Raw genomic sequence first — 26,265 nt, 5'->3', positions numbered from 1 at the left:
CGACGTCCAGGGCGCTCTGGGCAGAAAAAGCCCCTACCCAAGGTGATTCTCAATCCCTTACTAGACTTCTTCTCCCGAGAACTTTTGGGTGGAGGTATTGACTTTTTTTGGTGGCAGCTGCTCAGGGGAGCGAGGAGGAGGAGAAAGTGAAATTTGAAGGAGAAGAGCGACTCCTTGTTTTTCCGACGTCTCATCACTTCTAGGAGGTTAAAGAAAGTTGTTGGATGTGGTGACAGCGGAGAGGGGCGCAGGACTTCTTTCCAGGTGGAGATAGTCCACCGCCTGTTCGGTCGACCCCTCCCGCGTGCATGTGTGCGCCGGCGGCGGCACGCGCTGCGTGGTTCGGCGAGTGGCGTCTCAGCCGGGACCTAAGTGAATGGCCCCCAGGGGCTGTGCGGGGCCTCCGCCTCCGCCGCCTCCGCCTCCGCCTCCGCAAGCCTGGGTCTGGCCGGGAAGGATGCTAGCCATGGGGGCGCTGGCAGCCTTCTGGGTCTTCAGCCTCCTCACCTACGGTTACCTGTCCTGGGGCCAGGGCTTGGAGGAGGAGGAGGAAGGGACCTTGCGAGCTCAATCTGGAGAGAGACCAGAGCCCAGCACGACGGGCTCCCAACCCCATCTCATTTTCATCCTAGCGGATGATCAGGGATTTAGAGATGTGGGTTACCACGGCTCGGAGATCAAGACTCCCACTCTTGACAAGCTCGCTGCCGAAGGAGTTAAACTGGAGAACTACTATGTCCAGCCTATTTGCACACCGTCCAGGAGTCAGTTTATTACTGGAAAGTAAGTGTTACCACTTTGTATATTTATTCCTTGGAGAAATCTTAAGCATTTAATTAAGACCCAGCTCCTAATTTAAAGGAGTAACAGAAAATATGGGGAACGAGTGAATGAATGAAATGTGGTATTGAGTTATGGTGAGTATCAAATTGGATGCCCTGTTAATGATCTTGAACATCTCCTCTCTAGTCTAGTCTCATTTGCCTTACTCTCAGAGCCTGCTGTGAAGTGCCCTCCAAGTTTTTAAATGAGATCAGTACTTGTAAAAGTCTCGCCTACCAACCACATGTCTCCAGAAGGGGTCTCCTTTTCCAAATCTATTTTGGCTTTTGAGCATGCTCAGATTTGGTTCAGGCGTCACAGTAGAATTCACAATCGCCATCACTGATAAGAAAGACAGATCAAAAATTTTCTGCAACTCTTGGTTTGTTCTTAAATCCAGAATTGAATGATCAAAGCCATAGGTTCTCATGGACATAAAAGAGGCCAAGGAAACAGATGGAAAGCAACGTAAAATCAGTGTACAGATGACTCTCTTTGGGTCTTTGGTAGGTAATTTTCTCTGATTAGATTAATAAAGAGGGACATGTGTGATTACCAAGGCAATTCTCAAGATGCAAGGAAGTTCAATGATAAATGTTCAACAGGAGTCCAATTTCATCTGAAGTTTTCTGCTCCTTTCATCTGAAGTCTGGGAATTTTCTGGTTAACTCTAAGAAAAATCAGATTATTTGGATGCTTAAGTAAAGCATTTTTAATTTGTTGTTTTGCTAAACAGCCAAACCTTCTACTTAAGGCATTCACTCATTTTCACAGTTTATTCTATCCTATTAGAATATAGGTTACTATTACTGATTTGGATGTCCAAAGTCAGCCTGTGCAACTGAGATAGACTAGGAGGTCTGGAGGTCAAGCTACCACTGGACAGAGGTAGAAGAGAAGCCTTGGTGGTTCAGTATATGCATCCTGTGAGTTCAGTCTCAGGGAACCCTGCTTCAGTGAAGTTGTTCTTGGAACTGGATCCTCTAAAAGTAGCCAGTATCCATTGGAAAAATAAAGACTATTTTGTAAGAATCTCTGTCTTGCAGAGACTTTTGCTTACAGCATGATTTCCATTGCTTAGCAAACTGTCAGAACGTAGCATCACTGCCAGAAAAGAAAAGAAAAAAAATCCCATCCTTTCCTTTCTTGAGAATGAGAGATTTTAAAAAAAGTCTCACTGTACTTCAGAGATAGTTTAAAGGTTATTTGTGGCATCACAAAGTCAAGGGCATTTGATATTTATAAAGGAGCGGATTTTTGGCTGGAAAATAAGTCCATCTGGTGGCTGCAGATCAAGTTCTTCATGTCTAATCCCAACCACTCTTGTATTTGGCTTATGAAATAAATGTGTCATAACTCACTGAATCTCTTCAACTAATTTAGAGAATTTAGATTTACTGAGATAGCCAGTGGTAGTTGAAAATATGTACATGAATTATATGAATTTTATCTTTCACAATAGAGCATATGCTTTAAGGCTTTTCACCAAATAAGAACATTTAGTTCCTAAACATTATCTTGCACTGATAAAATATCTAGGTTTTATCTTTTAATCTTTATGTTTACTTAATGACATGAAACAGAAATGAAGCTAGGGACGCCTGGGTGGCTCAGTCCTTAAGCGTCTGCCTTCGGCTCAGGTCATGATCCCAGGGTCCTGGGATCTAGCCCCGCATCAGGGTCCCTGCTCGGCGGGAAGCCTACTTCTCCCTCTCCCACTCCTCCTGCTTGTGTTCCCTCTGTCGCTCTCTCTCTCTGTCAAATAAATAAAAATCTTTAAAAAAAAAGAAATGAAGCTAGAAATAATTCCTAACTTTTTTCTCTTTTTTTAATTGAAGATGATATACAATGTTGCATTTGTTTTAGGCATACAACATATTGATTCAACAACTCTATACATTATGCTATGTTCACCAGAGCGTAGCTAATTTTTCTCTTTTGTCAAAGGTTGGCTCTCTTGTTCTTTCAATGCAATCGAACATCTAATGAAAAGATTTATTCTCCTATTAAAATTTTCTATTCAGTGTGACAAATTGTGTAGCTGTTTTATAGACAAAAAGTTTAAATAGATACTGTAACTTGATTTAAATTTTTATTTGACTTAAATTAAGCTGAAGACATTTTCATTTGCAGTTCTCTTTTTTAGACTGGAACCTTCCTTTAAATGAACACAAATATAAGAAAGAAAGTAGTGATAGAAGCCTGGTTGTGGGCCTAATATTAATGGTGCAGAGCCCAGGGATTATGGTCATTTGTCCTCTCCATGAGCACATGTGTATACTCCCTGGATCTTCTAAAGTAAAACAAAACAAAACAAAATCAGAAAGCAAAAAAAAACTAACTGTCCTGAATTATTTTAAGTGAAAAATGGGTTATATAAAATACGAGAGGATTCAAATATCTTTTATGAAGAAAGTTAAAATGATTAAAACTGAGGCTACCTTTTTTTTTCTTTTTTAACAAGCCTCCTTTTATGTTTTGCTGAAGTCAAAATGTCAATATCTATTCCCCTATACTGCATAAATGTGTAACAAATTCCAGATTGCTTTAATAATTTATATCATACCCATCTGGTAATATTAAATATCAGTTAGACTGTCAGTAAGCATTCACTGTGTACAGATCCCTGTATTGGAGCTCCGAGGAACAGTAAGAAGTAAGCCTTAATCTCTGGATAGTGGTCTTCAGATTTAAATCTACAAAAATAATCACTCAAAAGGCTAGTTAAAATGCAGATTTCGAGGCCCAACTAGCAATTCAGCTTCAGTAGGTGTGGGGTTGAGCCCAGAAATCAATGGTGATTTAACAAACACTTCAGGCTATTCTGATGTTAACAGTATTAGTACAAATTAAGGGTGTTATTATTAAGTGCTAACATCCACTGTTCCAGGATAATGCATTTTTATCTCGTTTAATCTTAATAAAACTCTGTAAGATAGTTGTTGTTGTTATCTTCATTTTACATAGTTATGGCAAAAAATTTCAAGAGAGGTAGTAATGCAGGGGCTCTGTACATGGGACTTTGAGAAACAGCATTGAATGTGTTCAAAGTTGGCCTGGTGATAAAAAAGGTTGATTGAGAAAGTGGCTGTCTATGTTTGATTTATTTCAAAGTAATTTTCTCACCTTTTGTTTTTCATAGTTTTACAAATAAAGACATGGATAAATGACATCATTTTTTCTTAGAATATAGTGAAGGCTTCAGAAAGAGAATTAAAAGTTTTGCAATATTTAGAGGCGCCTGGGTGTCTCAGTCGGTTAAGTGTCCGACTCTTGGTTTTGACTTAGGTCATGATCTCAGGGTCATGATATCCGGGTTGTGAGATGGAGCCCTACGTTGGGCTCTGCACTCAGTGCAGAGTCTGCTTGAGGATTCTGTTTCTCCCTCTGCTTCCCCTCCCCCCGCACTCTCTCTCTCTCTCTCAAATAAATAAATAAATCTTAAAAAAAAGTTTTGCGGGGCGCCTGGGTGGCTCAGTCGTTAGGCGTCTGCCTTCAGCTCGGGTCATGATCCCGGGGTCCTGGGATCGAGCCCTGCATCGGGCTCCCTGCTCAGCGGGAAGCCTGCTTCTCCCTCTCCCACTCCCCCTGCTTGTGTTCCCTCTCTCGCTGTGTCTCTCTCTGTCAAATAAATAAAATCTTTAAAAAAAAAAAAAAAAAAAGTTTTGCAAAATTTAGGCACGCATTTTATGCAGACTTTAAAGTAGGAAAAATCGGCAATCTGAGCTGAATTTATATCTTTGGCGATAATTTCGTTTTTTTACTACTTTGTTATTAATTTTTCTACTTGAAGTTACCATGGTGATCATTTTTATAAATGCAAAGGCAACTCAAATGTGTATTTGTAATAGGATATTTGATAAATTCATTGCGTATTAAAGCAACTCCTGCTTCTTGCCCAGGGTAGTCACTCTCCCAACTTCTAACACCTCAGGTTAATTTTTGCCTTGTGTTTGAACTTTATCTTAATGGAATTATAGAAATGTACTCTTTCATGTCTGCCTTCTTTCTCTTAACATTATGCTTGTAAAACTTTTCCATGTTGTTGCCTGTAGATGTAATTCATTCATCCTCATTACTGAACAGTGTTCTTTTGTATAGATATACTACAATTTATTCATCCATTCTGCTGTTGACAGATGTTAAGGTGGTTTCCAGTGTTGGGCCATTATGAATAGTGCTGCCATGAATATGTATTTGTATGTGTTTGTTGATGAACATATATATATGTTTCTCTTGAATATCTATCAAGAACTTGGATTGCTGGGTTATGGGAATGTGTGTATTCATTTTCTGTAGATACTGCCCAACAGTTTCCCTAAGTGGTTCCACCAGTTTATGCTCTTACCAGTACACACTCTTAGCAGTGTATGGAGAGTTCTGTTTGCTTCACATCTTTGTCAACGTTTGATATTGTCTTTTTCAATTTAGTTATTCTGGTTGTTATGCACTGGTATACCATTATGGCTTAAATTTGCATTTCTTGAGTGACTAAGGAAGTTGAGCATCTTTTTGTATTTTTATGGACTATTTGAATATTTCCTTTTAAGAAGTATCTGTTTAAGTCTTTGTCTATTTTCTCATTAGCTGATTGCTCTTCCTTGTTGATTTATGGTAGTTATTTATATATTCTGTTTCTTTGTCAGATATTTGTACTGCAGATGTCTTCTTCCACTCCATGGCTTACTTTTTCACTCTTAATAGTGTTTTTGATGAACAGAAGGTTTTAATTTTATTGTAGTCTAATTAATAATCTTTTTCTTTTTATGTCCTATTTAAGGTATATTTGACTAAATCAAGATCATGATTTGGTCTTTTTTTCCTAAAAGTTTTATTGTTTTATTTTTATATTTAGATCTATAATTCATCTGCAATTAATTTTCTGTTATGGTGTAAGTCAGGGTTCAAGATTATTTTTTTTCCATGTGTACCTCCATTTGGCCCACACTATTTATTAAAAAGGCCATACTTTCTCCACTACACATCAGTGTCACTTTTTCATAAATCAGAAAAATATAGATGTTTGGGTCTATTTCTGTTCCATTAGTCTCTTTGTCTATCCTTGTGCCAATACTACATTCTTAACTATTATAGCTTTATAATACTGATATCTGGAATGTAAGTTCTCTGACCTGTTCTTCAAAATTGCCTTAGTTCTTCTTTAACAATTCATTCATTTTAAAAATATGGATGTACAAATGGGAAAGGTTGGGAGATTTGGTTTTGGAATATGGAGTAGTTCTTTTCTCAATTATTCTACTCTCTAAGTGAAATAACAAATGAGGTCATTAGCTGAGAATAAAGATCTGGAGGTTTAAAGACCAAAATAGAAAATATTCTTCCAGGAGAATGAGAAAGTGAATTAAGTAGGGAAATGCTGTACAAATACAGGGCACTCAACTGAGCCCACTTGAGATTTGTAGTCATAAATTTAAACAGAGATGGGTCATCGTTTGTTTGTTTTTCTCGTGCCATGGCCCAGTGCTGGTGTGCAGAAGAAGCACCATTGAAGAGGTAGATTTAACTAGATACGGGGCTTTGCCAAATCAATCAAGTGGGATCATGGACTCTAAATTGGCAAGGAAAAGGGGAAGACGTTAAGGGGTTAATGTTCTCTAAGAAATCACCAGGTCAGTGAATTGACTCTGGCTGGGGTTGAAGTGAGGATATATAATAAACTTGGAAAGCTAGATAGATATTGGTAGTTGGAGAAGTGTATGCTTGGGGTTAAAATTGTGTGAATGGTACAGTTTTGGGAAATGATAGGGGAATGGGTGCTAAGGTGAGATGGAAGAAAACATCTTTGGAAATGAGGAAGGCACGGTTTAAAGGGCAAGGTATTGGATAGATCACTTCAGGGGATATTGAAATTATTAACAACAATGAGAGAAGTAGTATTCAAGAGGATGGTGAACCAGGTGCTGGAATCATCAGGTGCTGGAGGTAAGGGGCAGGGCCTGGAACTAGGTGTGTGAAGGAGTCAAATAGGAAAGATAGTCTATAATCCGTTGCCTTGCTTTTCAAGGGAGTTGAGCTTTTAAAAGAAGAGAAGAGCCAAAATTGTCTGAAAGTGCCAGTGAGGAATTAGGAGGACATTCATCCCTGCTTCAGGCTCTGTGATAATTGGGGTATGGGTAAAAGAACAGCCCCAAGTTGAGAGGATGTCAGGGATACCCAGCAATCAACTAAAGCAAGAAGGTGGAGAGAAAGTCCAGGAAAGAGGAGAGGTCATAGTAAATTTTGCTAATGTCAGACTTTCAGTAACAGAAGGCTTCTTGGCAAAGGTTAGGGAGTTAGGAGTGGAGGGGGATTGGTTGAATCAGAGTAGAGATGTACAGCGACATATAGAGATTAGAACCTGAATGAAAGAAGTAACATGGGAAGATTGGAGTTATAGTGAAAACACAAATGGCGCTGAAAGGCATTGTAGGATTTTCTCCACACAATCTCCTAGGAAATGATAAGTGTTCAGTTTTAATTTTAGTGTCATTCCGGAGATTGAGCTCCTGACCGTTTATCACCAACTACTGCAGCCATACTGTGTATAGTCAGGCACACAGTCAGGAGCTCTGGGGCTTCATTTGGTCTAGGAAGATAGGATCCATGTAGGCCTCCTTCCTCTGTAGACTGCAATGGGCTGTACAGGCAGGGAAACATGTCTCTTGCGAGTTTACAAAGTATTGTTTCTAGATATGAAATTGTCAATCAACAATTATGCTAGTGTTGAAAACCCTGAAAAGGTAAGTGAATTCTTTCAGTCATTCTCACAGGAGAAAGATTCAAGGAAGCTAAGGAGAGTAGGGTTTGATTATTCCATTTCATAGGCATGTGGGTACACATATACATTTCCCCTCCACTTCTATTGTAAACATAACATCAAGAGTCATGCATGCTTTCTCTTCCATCCACTTCTTTTATCCAAAGCCTAGTTTTAAGTAGTGTTCTACATACTAAGAGTACACAATAAAAATCAGTTGCTAAGAGTTCACTTATTACATTTGTAAATATTTAGTTAATGCATAAACATCTAGAGAAATGTTTATGGTTAGAAGTTTAGAAGAGACAGAATTTTTTTCCAAGACTCACTTTGGCTTTGGAAAATGAATGTAACAACAAATGAAGAGGGTGGCTTTAAAGTCTCACATATCCATTTCAAAAAGAACAGCTCAATAGAGGAGACCATTCAACAAATAGCTGCCTCTTCCTATTTGACCTCATGGGTTTTTCTGACAGTAGAATCATGGTCAAGTAATCTGTTGGCACACTCTTGTGATCAAAGTCCCCAATTTTAAATGAGTCTTTTAAAAAAGATTCCCTTTGAAATGAATTTCTATTCAGGTAATCCTGGGTGAGTTTCCTGAGTGGCTGCTCTGAAAGGTGGACATTTATTCACGTGTGGAGAGTTGAGAACATTTTGTTTCATCCAAATGACCTCTCCTAGAGATCAAAGGTGAGAGAAGCGAAAGACTTAAGCCCCTGCTTCTAATATGAGCTCAGTATGAAAGCCTCTATTTCAAAGTTTCATTCAGATTTTTTCCTACAGCAATATTCCAGAATTAAATTCACTGTAATCTTTTTCTATATTTTACTTTGATATAATTAGAGTGTGTTGCAATGTTCTTTTATCATTCTAGATAGTAAGCATTCCCAGTAGTGTTACCTCATTGAGACATTCATTCCCCTGTGTGCTCTATTGCCAAAAAGACTTTTTACCTCTAATCATTTACTCCCTCTCTCTTCTGATTCACCCAGCATATTTGCTTTATTCAAGCATGACTCTCATTACATCACCAGCCTCAGCAAACACCCTCCCTGGTTCAACCCTGACTACCACAGAAGGGGAACAGAAATTAATTTTTACTGACAACCTTATTGTACCAATCACTTTTCAAACATCCTGTCATTTGATCTTCACACCCACCCTGAAGGTAAAATATTTTTATTATTTTGAAAAAGTTATGAAATATTTAACAGATGTCTTCCTTTCGTGAGTGATATATGAAAGTTTTAGAGAAATTATATAAGTTGATCACAGTCACACAGCTTCTAAGGAGCAGAGCCTGTATTTGAACATAAACTTGTGTGGCTTCAACAAGACCCTTGCTGTTTTCATCACCTCATTCTGCCCGATATGAACATTGTAAGCACCTTAGTCTAGTCTTTAAAAAAGTTTTTAGCCTTATTTTCCTCTCTCAAGCTTCACACTCTCCTCCAGCAAAAAGGATGATTCACTGTTTCTTGAGCACGTTCCATACTTCACTTTCTTTCTTCTTTTGCACATACTGTTTCCACTCCTTGGAATTCATGCCCTATCTCTCGTTGCCCAAATGCCAGCCATTCAGACTCACCTAAAATACTACCTTTCCTGTACAGCTTTACGTGATTCCTTAGCTAGAAATAATTTATTCTAGTGATGACCTTTCATAATTCTATTACTGTCTTATTATGCATCTCATTCATAGCTGTCACTAAACCTCGTATCTCTGATTTATAATCTCCATAAATCTCACAGTGCTTTGTACTAAAAAGCACTAAGTATATATGTGAAGAATGAATGAATGAATGAATGAATAGATGAATAAATGATTATTTATTTCCCTGTGGCAGGCAATGTGATAGAGCAGAAATAGCATAGAATTTATAGTGAGGAAATCTGAATTACAGTGCTGATTCAGTGAACAAATTCCTGACTGACCTTGAATAAGTAGTTTAATCTCTCTAGGATTCCATGGTTTCACCCGTAAAATAGGAATAATGATATTATTTATATTGCCAACCTTAAATTGATCAATTGAGGTAATATCTGAAAAGTGTGAAAACTTTTAAGTATTATATAACTTTTAAGTAAAAATTCTTTTAAATTTAGAGCTATAGCTCTGTAATTTTTAATCATATACAAACTTTAAAGGAATAGTTCTTTTTAAAAGTTTTCTGTGATACAGTCGTATCTCTTTTCCAATTTCAATCTATTGGTGCAAAGAGTTAAAATTAAATCCCATATGTTTTAATTTCTGTACATAAGTTATTTTCAAATGATATTGTTAGTTCTGAGATATTCAGGAAGGTGATTAGGGGTATATATTTTTTTAATTTCTGCACTTGGAAATTGTGCATATTGTTGTCATCATGCTTGGCAGAATCTGATGGAACCCTGCTAAGCTTGTGACAACTGAAAGCAGATGCATATTTAAACAATGACATTGTTTAAGAGTACAACACTAAATGAGAAGAAATGGAAATAGGGTAATGGAAAGGCCAGTGATTACTTCAAATTCCTTCAATCAACAACAACTTTAAAATCTTATTGAGTATCATTAACATACCTCATTCAGCTTTGAATGCCAGTTCACCCCAGGGACTACCACTCAGGAGGTACTCAATAAGTTGTTTTGAATTAAGACATTGCTCTTGGCTTCTTGGGAATTGGAATTTGATATGCTCTGTGACCACTATTTCAGTCTCCTTCTAAATGACTATGTTGCCTGCAGCATCTGCCTTTAATACTAGGACTTGGGTGAAATTTCAACACGTTCGAAAACCACTTCCCTGGTTAAAATCTTTTAGAAACTGACATTACCTATAGGCTAAAGCCCCATTCCTAAGCATTCTATATAAGGACCTTCAAAATATGACTTCTGGTAAAATTCTGGTGCAATCTCCCAACACATTGCCATTTATACCTTCTCTGGATTATCACTGCCAAGGTACTATCCCCCCCAACCCCCCTGTTTCCATCTAAGCAGGTTTTCCTTTGCTAGAATATCCTTCATTCTCCTCTTTGTTGCATCCCTCCAGACCCTCTACTACCTTCATCTCCTCTGCAATCCTTCTCTGATCATTTTCTTACCCCACACCAGGCAGAATCAAGTGTATTCTCCTCTGTTCCTATAGCCTCTCCTCTTTACATTTTTATAATATTTGTAATTATTTATGTACCTATTTCCTCCCAATTCCAAAATGTACAACAATACATTAAACTGTAAACTTCTGTCTTTTTAAAGACTTTATTTATTTATTTATTTATTTATTTATTTATTTATTTAAGGGGGGGAGGGGCAGAAGGAGAGGGAGAGGTAGAGACTCTCAGGCAGACTCTGCACTGAGCATGGAGCCCAATGTGGAGCTGGATCTCATGACCCTGAGGTCACAACCTGTGTGAAACCAAGAATCAGATGTTTAACCAACTGAGCCATACAGGTGCCCCTGAACTGTAAACTTCTTACCACATAGTCTATTTAAAACAAAAACAAAAACAACATATCCTACTGATTAAAAAGAAGGATTCTGTAAGACACCAGCCATGTAACTTAAGCTATATATGCCTCATTTTCTCATGGGAAAATGGCCATGATAATTATAGTACCTACCTCAAAGAGTTCATTGTGAAGGTTAAGTGGGATTATGTACATGGAACATATAGAATAGAGTCTGCCACATAGAAACCTATTTATTTATTTATTTGTTTGTTTGTTTCTATAAAATCTTGATCATCTTGGTTATTATCTTCATTCTGGGCAACTTTAAGCTATCCCACAAATAGTGAATGTTGATAAGCAGACTCTCAATAAATATTTCTTCAATAATTATACTGAATCACCATTGCTGATCAACTGGGATTTGATACTGTATTTCATAGAGTTAGGTGGACATAAATATTTAGATTGGTAGGAACTTTTAACAATTGTTCAAGTATAATTTTAACCTTTATTATGTTCAGTGAAAGCAGCCATGTTAAGTGGAAGTTATTTGAGGAGCAGGGTGCTATGTGGGAAGAACTGTAGGCATAGAGTTGAAGACCTGGGTCTAAACACCAGTTCCCACCTACAGTGAAACCTTAGTTACTTCATGCCTCTGAGTCTCCTCATCAAGTGAGAGTAATAGGAGCTAACAGACCATTACTTTCTGGTTTGGTTATCCTATTAAATGAGACCATGTTGGTGAAAACATATAGAGTATTGCCTGACATATAATAGATGCTCAATACATTCTACTTTTAGGTTTAACTGAATTCTGCAGGGCATTTATTTTGAATAGAAAAGGAAAAATCTTTCCAAAGTCTCAACTATACTTTTAAATTTTTTCCAAACTGGGGATGTGTAGAGCCTTACCAAAAATTGTGACAATACTCACGAACCTTTTGGGTTTACCATATGTAGGCTTTATACAACTTTTCTTGGGTATGATTATGACAGCCAACACAGTGATAGAACTCTTAGAATTCAAAGGGATATCACACGTAATTTTTTTCCAACCCCCTCATTTTATGACAGTGGATAGGAATATTCTTTCCACTGACCAAACAGAATCAATAATAATGCATCTCTATCATAACACCAATACCAATCTACTAAGCACCTGGGCCTAGTAGGGAGACGAGCCAGAAAATAATCACTAGGTTATTGTCCTCTTGCTGAAGAGATATATTAATGTGCTTTTCTCAATACTTGGTTGTTCTCAGACTTCATTGGAGAGGGTAAGGGAACCAGACCTAGATGAGAAAGAAGCTGAGAAAACTAACTGGACCCTATGGGATTACTGGATTGGTCTATGCACAGTGACCACACAGGCTTTGTGAGCATGGTTTGGCAACATTCAGTGTCTAATAAGGTCCAGCCAAGAGGTACATAGCAGCAGGAACATGAGTGGCAATCAATACTGGATTAAATTCATGCCCACAAATCCAAAATAGGCACTCAAAAATGCCCAGTAATCTTTTTAACTTCCTCTAGTATATGTTCCATTCTTGAGAACTACTATTTCAAAATTTCTCATCTCCTCAAACTGCCAGTATCCTATCATGAGCTCATTACCTGACTTCAAAATTCCATTGACAGAAGCAATAATGAATAATCTATACCACAATATTAATGTATACTATAAATTATCTATAATTTTAACATTTTTAATAAATCTGTGATTTATTAGAAATTTATAAAAAGATTTGCCATAATCTTGGATCTGAGGACCTCAAGGATTTTTAAATTGTTTTATCAGACTTTAAACAATTATCTTCAGGGTTGAATATTACAAGATTAAAGACTGTATTATATCCTTTGACCATACCAGGTTTTTGCACAGAATAAGGCTATAATAAAAGTATGTGAATTGAGTGTATCAAACTTATCAAATTAAATTTTTTTTAGTTTAGGACACCTGGGTGGCTCAGTTGGTTAAGCTTAGGACTCTTGATTTCAGCTTATATCATGATCTCAGGGTCGTGAGATTGAGCCCCACATCAGGCTCCACACCGGGCATGAAGCATGTTTAAGATTCTCTGTCTCCCGCTGCCCCTCCCCCCAACATAGGAAAAAAAATAAAGTTTTGTTAGTTTAGAGAATTTTTAACATACTTGAAAATATAAGCTCAAATACTTGAAATCAGTTTTGGTTTTTATTTTCTTTTTGTTTTTGTTTTGTTTTTTTGCTTTGGTTCTAGTTTGGTTGTCTTTCAATGTTCTGAAGTATAATTTAATCATAAATTTTTCTAACTAAAAGGTTTAGTTGAAGATAAAATCTTGGGAGTAGAGATGTCACATTTATTTGGCACTTAACAAGTGTTAAGAAATTATATATATATGTATATACATATATAAATAATTCGGTATTATATATTCTCTAATTTGTCTATGTATGTATCTCTCTCTCTTCCAATATGTATATCGACCTCATAACTCGGGGGTAATTATTATTATCAACATTTTATATATGAAGAAATCAAGCTCACAGAAGTAAACTATCTTGGCCAAGATCCCATAGTAAGTAATGAGGCTAGAATTGCAACCCTAACACTATGATTGTTCCACTACATTACTCAGATGGTTGACAAGATGGGTTTAATATAGCTGCATAGCTACTCTTTAGAGTTAGAGTGGAAATTAATAAATATCTTGTTCAAGTAAAGCCACAACAGGCTAAAATAGGTATAGCTATTCTAAAAAGCAGAAACTCATTTTCAAACTGGCTTTCTCATACAATTTGGGGAAATTGGGATAAGTTCTTATTATTCGTTTCATATCTACATTAAGGATGACACTATTATTTTACCTTTCAAAATTTGTAATACTTAAATTGTTAATCAAACTATACTTTCTCATATTGAGATGAAACAAAGAATTTAAGTGGTCCAAAGGGATTTAAAATATAATCTCAGCTCTGTTTTTGTTACTATGTTTTGAAGTAATAGTTGAATACTTCCTATAAAATGTTTTGTTTAAATTTGACTTTGAAAAGTTTTAAGGATTTTTTTCATACATATTATTGCCCCTAACCTCTTAAATATTAACAATTAGACATTTAGAACTGTAAGATGTACGTAATAGTGCAATGCGTAAGAATTACCTGGAGAGCTTGTTAAAGCCTTCATTCCTCTGGACCCCACCCAGAAATTTTGTTTCAGAAGGTCCTGGGTGGTGCCTGAGATTCCTCATTTCCAGTAAACAGCCTGGTGATGATGAAGTTGCTGGTCTGGGGACCACAATGAGTGCGGAGTAACACCGCAATACAGTTTTGGTCTCTAAGGCTCCATGACTGTTTATTACCATCTTCTTTCTTTTTTCCCCCCACCATTTAACACCCACCATATGCATAAGGCTGTTTAATTTAAATGCCATCCAAGTAGCAAGTGCAGTTAATTCATGTGGTTTTCTTTATATCCTCTATAGTTGAAGGCTTGTTTCAGGTTACGTAGATCTGGCTCCTGGAAGAGACAGCTTCTCTATTAATGTGCTTCTGCTCTCCCACAGAATGAATGATAAAAAAGATTCCTATTTTGGGCAAACCAATTGCCTCAAGAGCAAAAGCAACTGAATTTCTTAGAACTAAATTGTGAAATTAAAGGTGCTAGGAGATATAGATATTTTAGCACATTGTTCTCTTTTAGAACCTTTCTACCACAATGCCAACTTAGAGAAAATGGACATTTATTTTGGGGTCTTGTTTAAATCAATAAATTAAGAATTTGATCTAGTTTGCATCAGTTTCAGGATGAGTTCAGATATATCCTGATTTTTTTAAAGTGTTCTAGCTGGTCTGAATTAGCTGAGGAATTCATTGTCATCATTTACCTTTAAATGAGATTAAGTCATTTGGTTTAACAGTCTGAGATTTGCTAAAATAATTCAGTGATTTGGTTTTAACAATAGAACTTCTCAGATCTCTTTTCTGATGTGGCTCTGAATGATCGCAGATGCCAAAATAATAAAATATATATATATATATATATATAATTTAAAATAGAGGGTTTTTTATTTTTTAAGACCAATGTTAAGCCTCACCACAAATCTATGAAGAAGGTGAATGTTAATATTTCTCAGTCTTACAAAGGAGTCTCCCAAGGTTAAATGCATACCCTTAGAAGTTCTGTAAAGGAGAAAACTACACATTGACTAATTTGTCACACTCATGTGTAAACCTTCATGAAGCTTTCCATTACCAGTTAATGGTTCTTGAGGTAATCACCTTTGATTTAATTAGGCTTCTTGTTTTTATTTCCCTGAGATTCATTCAGCATTCATTCATTCAGTACCAAGCACCTACTCTGCCAGATGCTGTTCTAGGCACTGGGAGACGTATCAGTCAACACAACCTACAAAAATCCCTGCTCTGGTGACTTTTATATGTTAGTGCAAGGAAACACAAATAAGTGAAATATATAGTATGCTAGAGGACGCTATGCTCTGTGAAGGAAAATACAGCAAGAAAGGGGATGGGAATTAAGAGGGTAGTGTTATGGAGGTCATGGAAGGCCTCATTAAGAAAGAAAGTAAGGGGGGGGAGTCTTGTATGTTGGTGCTCCAGGCAGACAGAACAGTAGAAGCATAGGCCCTGCGGTAGGAGCACCTTTGATATGTTGAGGTACCATTAAGAAGTCCATCTAGCTGGATTGATCAGAGGGAGGACAGGGGAGAGTAAGAGGAGGTGGGGTCAAGGTGGTTAAAGGAGCCAGATTCTGTAGTGCAGTGCAGGCCAGGACGGGATAGGGACTTCCACTGTGAGCAAAATGGGAGCCATGGAAGGCTTTGAGCAGAGATGTGACATGACCTAACTTAGTTTTAACTGAATTGCTTTGGTGCTTTTGTTGAGGATAGATTGTAGAAGTAAGGTTTGCAGCAGGAAGACCTGGTACAGAGATCATCCATTAACCTGTGTGGGGAAATTACAGCTGTGGAGAGGGGTGATGGAAAGCAGTAGATTCTGAGTATACAGAATCTCCACGGGTAGAGCAGACAAAATATTTTTATGGAGTACAGATAGTTTTGGGGGAAAAAGAGGAGTCAAGGACAACTTTAAGGTCATTCATTCTGCTAATAGCACAAAAACAAAATGTGCTTGCTCAAGCAGGTGAAGTTACTACTGATTACAAATTACAGGAATGCCTTCCTTCAGTAATTACATCTGACACTTCAAAGCCCACCGATACACGAGAGCCTTTGTTTCTCCCTTCTCCTTTGCCTGACTCTCTTGAGTTTTTACAGTTTGAAGGAGTGCCATAATATATATATTTTTTTCATTTAGCAGTAGGGTCCACAGAAGGGCATGGTAGATGGAGTTGGAAGATCTGCATTTGAATTCTAGCTCAGCCACTTACTAACATTTCAAAGGAAAGATAAAGCGCAGGGGAATGTGCAAGAGGCTGCTTTGTCAAGACAAGAGCAAGAACAAGAACAGGGCTCCTTCGGCCACAAAGTTGTCCAGAATGGCATTAACTAGGTAAAGTCACCATTCCCATCACTTTGCCACCTCAGACTTGAAGACACAAACCCTGCGCATTATTGGTACAGTACACATTACTAGTATTAGAGTTGCTCAGATGGTTGCTGAAAAAGGAAACCAACAAGCACAACCAATGTATAAATTGGACATTCCTCTCTATTGCCATTACACTGAAAATGCTGCCACTTCAGTCAGATTAAATGTCAAGTGTATACAACACACACACACACACACACACACGCACACACACACACGCACATGTTTCTCCCTTTCTCTCGGATTAACGTCTAGGCCAAAGAGTCTGAGTGGCACTTGGTGGTTGAATCTTCACCTGCACTTACGGAGTTATGACTTCTAAGGATTTATTTCTGGTATGAATTTTTTTTTTTTTTAATTCGAGCTGTGCTCCTTTTGTTTCTTAGTTTACAAATAGCTAAAAATAGAACATCTGGTTTTATTTTTAGAAGACAGTCATTTTAAAAACTCCCACGTTGGTGATCTCTTCTTTTTGTTCTCTGAGTTAATAAAATTGTTCTCTAAACAATTTGTGAACCACCCTGGGTAAGTTGTATTGCTGCTGGCTTCTGTGTTGTTTTCTGGGCCAAAGAGTTAACAGCTGTGCAGATACGGAGACAAGTTTTAATGAGATGAATGTTTGTTTCAGTGAGTTCATTCACCTTGGTTACCCCCTAGTATTAAGATTGAAAGGTCCACCCTCCATCTGACATAACAGTGAGCCCAAACTTTCCCTTTCTTGGACTTTGAAGGACAGGCACTGTAAAAAATTTTATACTGAAGCAAAAGAAACTTTTAAAATTATTTCTTAAAGAACACTGAATCTCAAGAGTCTTTTACAATCTCTAATTTCTCCTCAAAATCCCTCCATTTTAAATATTTGTGGGAAACTTTAGTGAAACCGTGTTGTCCTGTCCTGTAAGAGTTGCCTTGCTTCCCACGTGCTGAGGCCTTTCTGGGCCTTTCCGGGCCTGAAGCAGGGCTGTAATCTCATGCCTGCAGCTGTCTACGTAGGACCCACACAGTCCCTTCTTTGTCCCAGAGCTTCTTTTTGACCTTGAGGAGCTGGCCGGTTCACAGGTTTGTCTGCCACATATAAATTGATTTAATTTCCTTGTTGGACTTGAAACTCGTTCTGTGACTTACAAACTCTTTTTCTATGGTGGAACTTTTTATTCAAGTGAGGTCTTCGATGGAAAAGCTCAGTATATAAAACAGATGAAAGTAGGGAGTCTGGCAGAGGTTCCTAGCCTCAACCCCTTCCTTCAAAGGCTGGCTCAGGGCCCCTCTGCCCCATCTCCAGGGTTCCTGGGTCATGGTTTGAGATACTGAGGCCTATTTTGTCTACTCTGGGAGTCATTTCCCAACAGGTCAAGAAAGATACTTGCTGCAAATGAGTACTTTGTGGACAATGCAGTCATTCTCAAGAATAGAGAATATAGGCATTTAGTTATAAAATATAAAAATAGTACACAGCAGCAGCAACAACAAAACGCTGCCTGTCTTTTCAGTACATCTTTTATAAGTCAGTGCTTTGGTTACAACAGATTTTTTTTTTTTTACAGATTATGATGTTTGTCCTGATGCTTTTAATGAATTGATGATAGTTTTTAAAGATGATGCAGCTAGTAATAATCTTAAGGTATTGTAATGCTATAGTGCAGGGGCATGAAAGACTTTAATATCCGAACTAGTGTACATGGAAGTATGAGGAAAATAATAATGAAGCAACAATATCTGTAGGGTGGAGAAGACTTTCCAAGTAATATCAGACTTTCAAGGCTTTTTTTTTTCTTGTCTTCAAATACCATTCAGTAGCCCAATAGAGAGTACCAGGGAGCTATTATTTAATAACTAAATTATAGGTAAGCATGTTGCAGAATAGTTATTGAGAACTAATACTTAAAGTTTGTCCTCTTTCTATGCATAGTCTATAAAATGCCGACTATAACTCTACTGCCTCATTATTATCTCTCTAATTCTGTAGCAGGAAAATCAGTAGGAAATTGTTCAGATGAGAAATGAGAAGCTGGAAAGACATAATAATAAGAATGGAAAAGAGAACAAAACTTCAAGAGATAATCCGTATTAGAATGGACATTACTGAATCCCCAGATGAGCATAGCTTGAAATGAAAAGAAGAGAAACTACAGGACTTTCAGGAAAGTTCTCTTTGGGTGGCTGGTGGATCACATAACATTATCCAAAGTAGACATTAATCGAAATGCAAGGTGGCAAATATTTTGCCTTTAAACTGTGCTGCTTGTCTTCTTTATGTCTTCCTTCTGTTTTCTGGAAACCAAATATCTTTTGATAATATGCAACCATATAAAGACATTCTGGTGAAACAATCCCACATCCTTGCCATCCCATTGTAGTTGCCAAATGGTCTAAAAAAATCATGGTAAATAAATATAAACTGAAACATAGCAAATGTCTGTAAGATTTTTGTTTAAATGCTACACATGATCATTGTAAATCCTATATAAATAAAAAATTATAGCAAACTGAGGTTCCTCTAGTAAATGTTGAAATTCAGAAAAGATAAGACATGAAAACAGTAAAATCTTATTTCTCTCTTACCCTGGCCTCTCGTGAAAGCTAAAAATTCTGTCTCCTCTGGGACTGTGAAATTGTTCACAGGTTCACATATGTCCCTAACATTTTAATAGCTAACTGTCTTGGAAAGCTTTATGACTCTGACTCATGTTTGGCCAGAATGATTCAACCTTAGGGAATCAGTGCACTAGATCAGAACTAGTCTGTGCATTTGAAACATTAAACAGAAGATTTTTTAAAGGAAATATTATGTATATTTAGAAGTAAAGCTGTTAACAGAACAGAACACTGGACTGAGGGTGAACAGAAATTATTTTCCTCCACAGTGTGCTATTGGCTTATGAGGTTTATGTTCTGTGTGAGCCACTCAGAAAGATGTCTACAGCAATTTCAGGCAGATTACTTAATTTAACATTTGCCTGAAAAGAAATGTGCTTTTTAGACAGTTCTAGTTATTACTTAAAAAAAATTTATAGTGCTTTTAAGTTGCTATTTTAAGAAGAAAGACATTTTTATCACCCCCCCCCCCAAAAAAAGAACCTAAAACCACAAATGGCTTTGATTTTGGAGAGGTTACTAAAAGGGCTGGTGGAATAGAAATGGAGAGAGTTGTGTAATTTGTGAGAGGAGTTTGACTTTGAAACAAAGGCAAGAGAGAAATATTCTGGTGATTTAAAAAGTAGCAGGTTCAAAGAGAGGATATTTTCAAGATAGAGAGACATGTGCTTGAAGATGTGGGTGAAGGTATAGCAGAAAATAAAGGGGAATTTAGGGGAAAGTAAATCTTTAAACAAATGGAAGTGGTACATTTTTATCACAGTTGCCCTCTTCTCTTGCCTATTGGAATCTTATTTATCCTTGAAGATCCAGATCAATGTCTGTCTGCCTTTCTCCAAATCTTCCTCACCTTAAGCTCTGTTATGCATGCATTTGTATATATATAACTGCTAACAATAAAATATTCAGGTTAACATCCATAGAGAAAAAATATATAAAAATCTGTGATGTAGGGGCCTGATATTTGTCAAAGTAAATGGTTTACAGACCTTCTATAATTACCACAGGTGTCTGGTTTGGGGAACATAGTACAAATAGAAAAATTATTAATGGATTTCTTAATTTCTCTACACACAGGGAAACCTTAGACCGCATTTTATCTTTAGTCATAGCATCGATTACACTGTTTGTACTACTGGTTATGCACATAATTTTTCATTTAACACTAATTTTGGCTCTATAACTCTCTCCCTAATTAGACTGGATTTTCATACAGCAATGCTTTATGTACAGGGACATTCAATAAGGTGGCTGATTTGTCATCTCCTTTTTCACCAAACCAACCACCTCACTGAGTTCAAGTTGCATCAGGAGCACTGTTGTTCAGTTTATTCTCCATGGTGTTTTGGAAGGAGCTGGTAAGAGGAAGTAGAGGCTCCAGGCCGTGGCAACAGCTGGAAGGCATCTCTAACTAGATTCCAGGCGGACTTGGGCCACATTTATAACTTTCCATATGCTGGCTTACAGTTCCTTTTAAAAAGGTTCCCCAAACAACATGCAAATTTAAAAAGATTTGCTGCACTTGTATATGTCACTCAATATGAAGCTGTTTTCTTTGAGCACCTTAGTATGGAACATAGAATGGTAATCACCGAGTGCTAAGTTAGAAGATGTTATCCAGAAAGGATGTCTTAGGAGGTCTGTGTGCTTGACTGATTTGTTATTTATTCATGAAAGTTTCAAGACTTCCATTACCTCATAAAATTAAAAGATATAAGCCTAGCAGATGAAATTCTATCTGACTTTTAAGTTTTTTCTCTGACGTATGTGATTTGGAGTCTCTCTTGTAAGTTACTGGTTTTTTTAAGAAACACAAAAGAAGCCAACCATTGTGTTCAATATACAAACAAATCAGTGGCCGTGAACTATGAAACATATGTTGTGCATTTGTGATTATAGTGTTGTGCTCAGCGGTAGAGAGAAGATTTGGAGTTATTGGGTTTTATTTTTTCAGCATTCTGTCCTGGAAAGACTGATTTAAAATTTTCCTTTTCAAGGAAATTAAAAGTTATATTTGTTGCAGAAGAACTTTAAAGACCCATTGCTATTCTCAAATGGATTATCAGTCTACTTAATTTTAGATTTTAAATTTTCCAATAAAACTTACTGCTTATTAGTTTTGTACTTATGAAGGATTTGTTTTTGTATTTGCTTTCTCCAGAGAGAAATTAACTTAAAAAAAAAAAAAGATTGATTTATTTATTTGAGGGCAGGGAGGGGCAGAGGGAGAGAAAATCTCAAGCAGACTCCACTCTGAGCTCAGAGCCCAACACTGGACTCCGCCTCACAACCCTGAGATCACGACCTGAGATCATGACCTGAGCGGAAACCAAGAGCCAGGTGCTTTTAACTGACTGCACCACCCAGGAACTCCTTAACATTTTTAAAAAATATTTTATTTATTTGTCAGAGAGAGAGAGCGTGCACAAGCAGGGCGGACTGCAGGCAGGAGAAGCAGGCTTCCCTGCTGAGTAGGGACCCTGATGCGGGACTTGATCCTAGGACCCTGGGATCATGACCTGAGCTGAAGACAGACGCTCAACCGACTGAGCCACTCGGGTGTCCCACCCCTTAACATTTTTTTATTATTATGTTAATCACCATACATTACATCATTAGTTTCTGATGTAGTGTTCCATGATTCATTATTTGCGACCCCTTAACATTTTTAAAAGAAGAAGAAACCCTTAATATTTAAGGATGTTAACAAAGATATGTAAATGGGGATACCAGGGATCCTGGGATCGAGCCCTGCATTGGGAGAGTCTGCTCCCTCTCCCTCTGTCACTCTCCCTGCTTGTGCTCTCTCTCTCTCACTTGCTCTCTCTCAAATAAATACATAAAATCTTAAAAAAATAAAGACATGTAAATGAAATGGTGGTAATACCTTTTGGAGAACTGAATATAAAAGAACAGTCACCATCCCAAGGCATCAGACATCATATTGAAGACTTTATTGCTATTAACTTACTATGTAATGAATCTTCCTCAAGACCCTCCTCCCCACACCTAGCCTGACCTCAAAATATTTCATATTTATGAGCTGCCCACAATTACTAAAAACATTAATTATTCTAAAGTAAAATGATTCTTTAATTTATGATAACACATCATTATGTAGTTTCATCTTGCCCGTACAATTGCAGTCACCCGTGAAATGGTCCCCTGCCACCAGTCTCTTCTTTCCATCGTTTTTCCTCCCATAAGCCCCTGGAATTGTCTTTGTAAATTACCAATCAGAGAGACTGATCATGTCACCTTTGTGAACTTACCTCTTTTACATCTCTTTGCCTTTCCACAGGCTGTTCCTTTTGAGGTGTTCCCTTTCTCAGTTTGTGATTCATCCTTCAGAACTCAAATCAAATTTTACTTCCTTCATTTATTGCTGTAGATGAGTTTCTCTTTTTTTATTCATAGATTTTATTTATACTTACCAGGACTGTAGCACTCGTTGCCATATTCTCCATTGTATGCTGAGCTCTTCAAAGGCATAGGCCTTGTCTTATAAATTTAAATTCACCCTGTACCTAGCATTACATGGCATATAACAAACAGTCAATAAATATTTATTAAGTGAAAGTGTGTTCCCACTGATTCTAGCATATTGGTAATACTTTTTAGTATTTTTATTTTAATATTCTAGATCCCCTTCTCTTTATTTTTTCTGTCAAATGACTAATAAGTACCTCTTTGTGTTCTAAGGAAATAATATATTAACCACACCCTGTAAGAAGAGACGTCTCCTTTATTATTATGAATAATTTCGATCCTAATTTTTTATTCTAAATATATGTTTTCATAAAGAAGGCTTTGCCTCACTTTCTTTCAAAATCAGTACAAGTTCTATCCTTAATATTATCCTCATATTTTTAGACAAAGAAATTAAATACTATATTATAATTATTTTTCAGCTTGGGCATATGACTGAATGAATATTCAACTTCTCCAGTGCTGGTTTGAAAAATTATTATATTTCAGTACAAGTCTGTTTTGTTAAGTTGTTCCATCTACAAATTATCCAGTCTTGGTGAAGAGATGGAGTTCAATGAATGCTTGGTTATAGTTTACATCTTGGTTCCAACTAGTGAAAATGGAGCTTATGTCAAGTCAGTTGGAAATATAAAGACAAAGAGAAGAGAAAGGGAAAAAGAAATGATCACACTATAAACCAAACAGCTACCATTTGGGTACAGTTGTCAAAGAAGCCTAAAAATATGCTGTATATCTTTTAGATATTTTATATCTGTTCATGTTTGACCATTAATATATCCTGCTGAGAGACAGTTATCCTGTATCTCTACCATAAATTTCAAATCAGGTCTTTTAAAGTTATAAAACTGTTTTGTCCTTCCTGAATAAAACCCATTAATTTTACTTACTATAAATTATTATGTAAATAGAAATTAAATATTATAAATTATTTGCCATATTCCCCTAATATATTAATTTTCTAATTAAAATCAGGATATAATAAGCAGAGGTTGAGTTATCTTCTGTCTTCTTGTAAGTAAGATATATTATTACTTTAGAATAATTAGATAACAAGTTTCATTTTCTTCTGTAGTAGTTTTGGATATAGTCCATTTGCTTATCTTAGGTTGGAGTTACATGGTAGCTGAGCAATCCCCAAAAGGGGAAAATTTTCATTCAAAAAACAAAAAAACAACCCACCAAATTCTAGGGAAGAAAATTCCAAAGCCTTCTTTAAAAATGTCATGGTTACTTTGAACCAAATAGGCAGGAAAGTTTTCCTTCATAATAACCAATTGTAAATTCCAGTTAGGCTTCTTCTATCCTTCTTCATATTCAGTGGAATTAGAATACTTCTAAGCTATCATTTTCATAACTTACAAATGCCTTAATTCATCCCTTAGCCTTTATTTCCTTGAGCTTTTGTTTTTGTGGAGTGTTTTCTGTGTCATCATGACCGGATCACGCATGTAACAGCAGCCTGATGTGAAGTAATTGTTTGCAAAGTACTTTAGCTTTCATAAATTATATAATGCCATATAAAGCTATATTTATAGTTTCTATATAATAAAGGCATTTTTGTGACACACACAAAAATTTTGTGACACTAGATAATCTCTCAACTTAAACAGGGTAGAATAGAAGAGACAAAATAGAACACACTGATCCAACCAGCATTGCATTCTTCCTAATAGAAGTAGATTTACATGAAATTTTTTCACAGAGAGGAAAAATACGTCAATGAAGCTAAACAGGTTATATGTATATCTACTAGATTAAGTTCCTGATATTTGGGCTTTTTTTTTAACCTATGAAAATGATACTTTTGTACCTAATACTGACATTAATAAAATGATGAAACAATGCCAAGAAGTAGCAGATACTATGAAGAAAAATAAGGCAACTTAAGGAAAAAGAGAACAAAAGGAATTGCCATATTTCTAAAGGCACTCAGGAAAGGTGTCTTTGAGGAGGAAACATTTGCAACCTGAATGAAATGAAGCAAAAGCTAATGTACAATTGGTCTAGGCTAAGGAAGACACAGTGGCCAAGGTCTAGGGATTGGAGCTGCCTTGGCACGTTTTTGAGAAACGGGCAGTAGGGTGGTGTGCAGTGAATGAACAGAGCATGGAGGGAAGTGAGAACAGAGACAGAGTCTGTCTCGCAGCCCATGGTAAAGACTTTGAAACTTAACCTAAGGGTGAGGAGATGCCACTGAAAGATTTTGAGCAGAAGTGTGACATGATATAATTTGTATTCCAAAATGATTTTTTGCAGCTCTTAGTACTTTGATCAGGCTGTATGATGCAGACGGCTGCAGCCTCCCAGAATAAAGAATAGTGTATTTCCCAGGATAGAACGAAATTTGCTTTCCTTCCTTATAACCACTTGGATTTTGGGCTAGGTCAAGAGGAGCTGGTCCACAGAAGTGAATTTTGACTGTCCAACTCTGCCGTAAAATGTGGACTCATGCACCCGCACAAATGCAGTCTGACTCTCCATGTTTCCAAGGCAGGCTTCCCCACTTCTGCCTGGAGCCCAACCCAAGTGTTCAGAAGCAGGGAACACCACCACGGTTCACCATAGGCTGCAGGAACCTCCATAGCTTATCCACCATAACACCGGCCAGCTACTGAGTGTGGGGCTTTGTCGCTGATGCCAGCGCACTAGAGGAAGAAATTTGATAGAGTTACGGCAACGTCATAAAAAGGCAGCTATGTCGGTCACTTATGGACCTTTCACAGAGGCACCTGTACTGTACCATCAGAGGTTTGACGACGACTGACGAGTACATTAATTTTGGCCTCTGGACAAGATCAAAATCTGTAAAGAAATAGGCTTGTTAATTGCATTCTTTGTTTCTCTTAAAATAACTGAATTGCCATTTGCAAACGTTTAAAGAATAGCATTCCTATTTTAGCTACTCAGAACTTTATAAAACCGTTTCCTATTTCAATCAAACATTTTTACATTTTGCCCCAAACTAGAGTGAATATACTTGCTTTAAAATTTGAGACAATTGTCTTCAACTTTTCTTGAATGTTTTTACTGTAGAAAAATTTCAGGCTTTTTTTTTTTAAGTGTGAGCTCAAACATGCTTAACATCAAACTGCTATAGCAATTACATTTTATACTTAAAGACATGGTTATCTATTTTTCCCTCTTCTGAATAAATATATATCCTTTATCTTTTGTCTAGAAACACTGATAATTGGGATAGGACCTTTATCAAAGGTGATCAAATTTAGTGTGCCTTGAAACTTTATGTTCTTAACACATTTTGTTTTAAATTGGTGCTCTTTGTTCTGAGGCGTTACATTGCTCCTGATTTGTTGGCCCATTTGTTTAGAGCACATGTCAGTCACCATGAGGATCCCTGAGTGAGGTTCTGGGGTTTTTCTATGGCTGTAGTCTACCCAAACTGCAAATTTCAATACATAGAAAAGAAGTATTTTTGGTCACAAGTGGAACCAAGTTAAAATGTTTAAAAACTTCCAAGAGTATTTTCAAATTTTCAGTTTAAAAACGCTGTTTCCATAGTACGAATGGCTCAGAAATATTATCTTCACAAATTATTAGACCATAGCCCCTATTGTTGGAAGATACTAAAAGACAACATTTTCTAAAAGTA

At 36.9% G+C, this 26,265-nt stretch overlaps 1 protein-coding gene across 2 annotated transcripts in view; it reads left to right on the top strand.

The window, feature by feature from the left end:
• Positions 1–376: 376 nt before the first annotated feature.
• ARSJ (arylsulfatase family member J) overlaps positions 377–26,265 on the top strand; it is a 76,911-nt gene continuing 51,022 nt past the window's right edge. For both annotated transcript variants that reach the window (XM_032398957.1, XM_032398965.1), the window contains exon 1: positions 377–783. In XM_032398957.1, the coding sequence (XP_032254848.1) occupies positions 377–783 (407 nt within the window). The remainder of the gene's footprint in view (positions 784–26,265) is intronic.

The sequence above is a fragment of the Phoca vitulina genome, unplaced genomic scaffold (assembly GCF_004348235.1).
Source record: "Phoca vitulina isolate PV1807 unplaced genomic scaffold, GSC_HSeal_1.0 scaffold3, whole genome shotgun sequence".
In the NCBI taxonomy this organism is placed as follows: Eukaryota; Metazoa; Chordata; class Mammalia; order Carnivora; family Phocidae; genus Phoca; species Phoca vitulina.
Note: the sequence above shows the minus strand (reverse complement) of the source record. Positions and strands in the feature narration are given on the sequence as shown.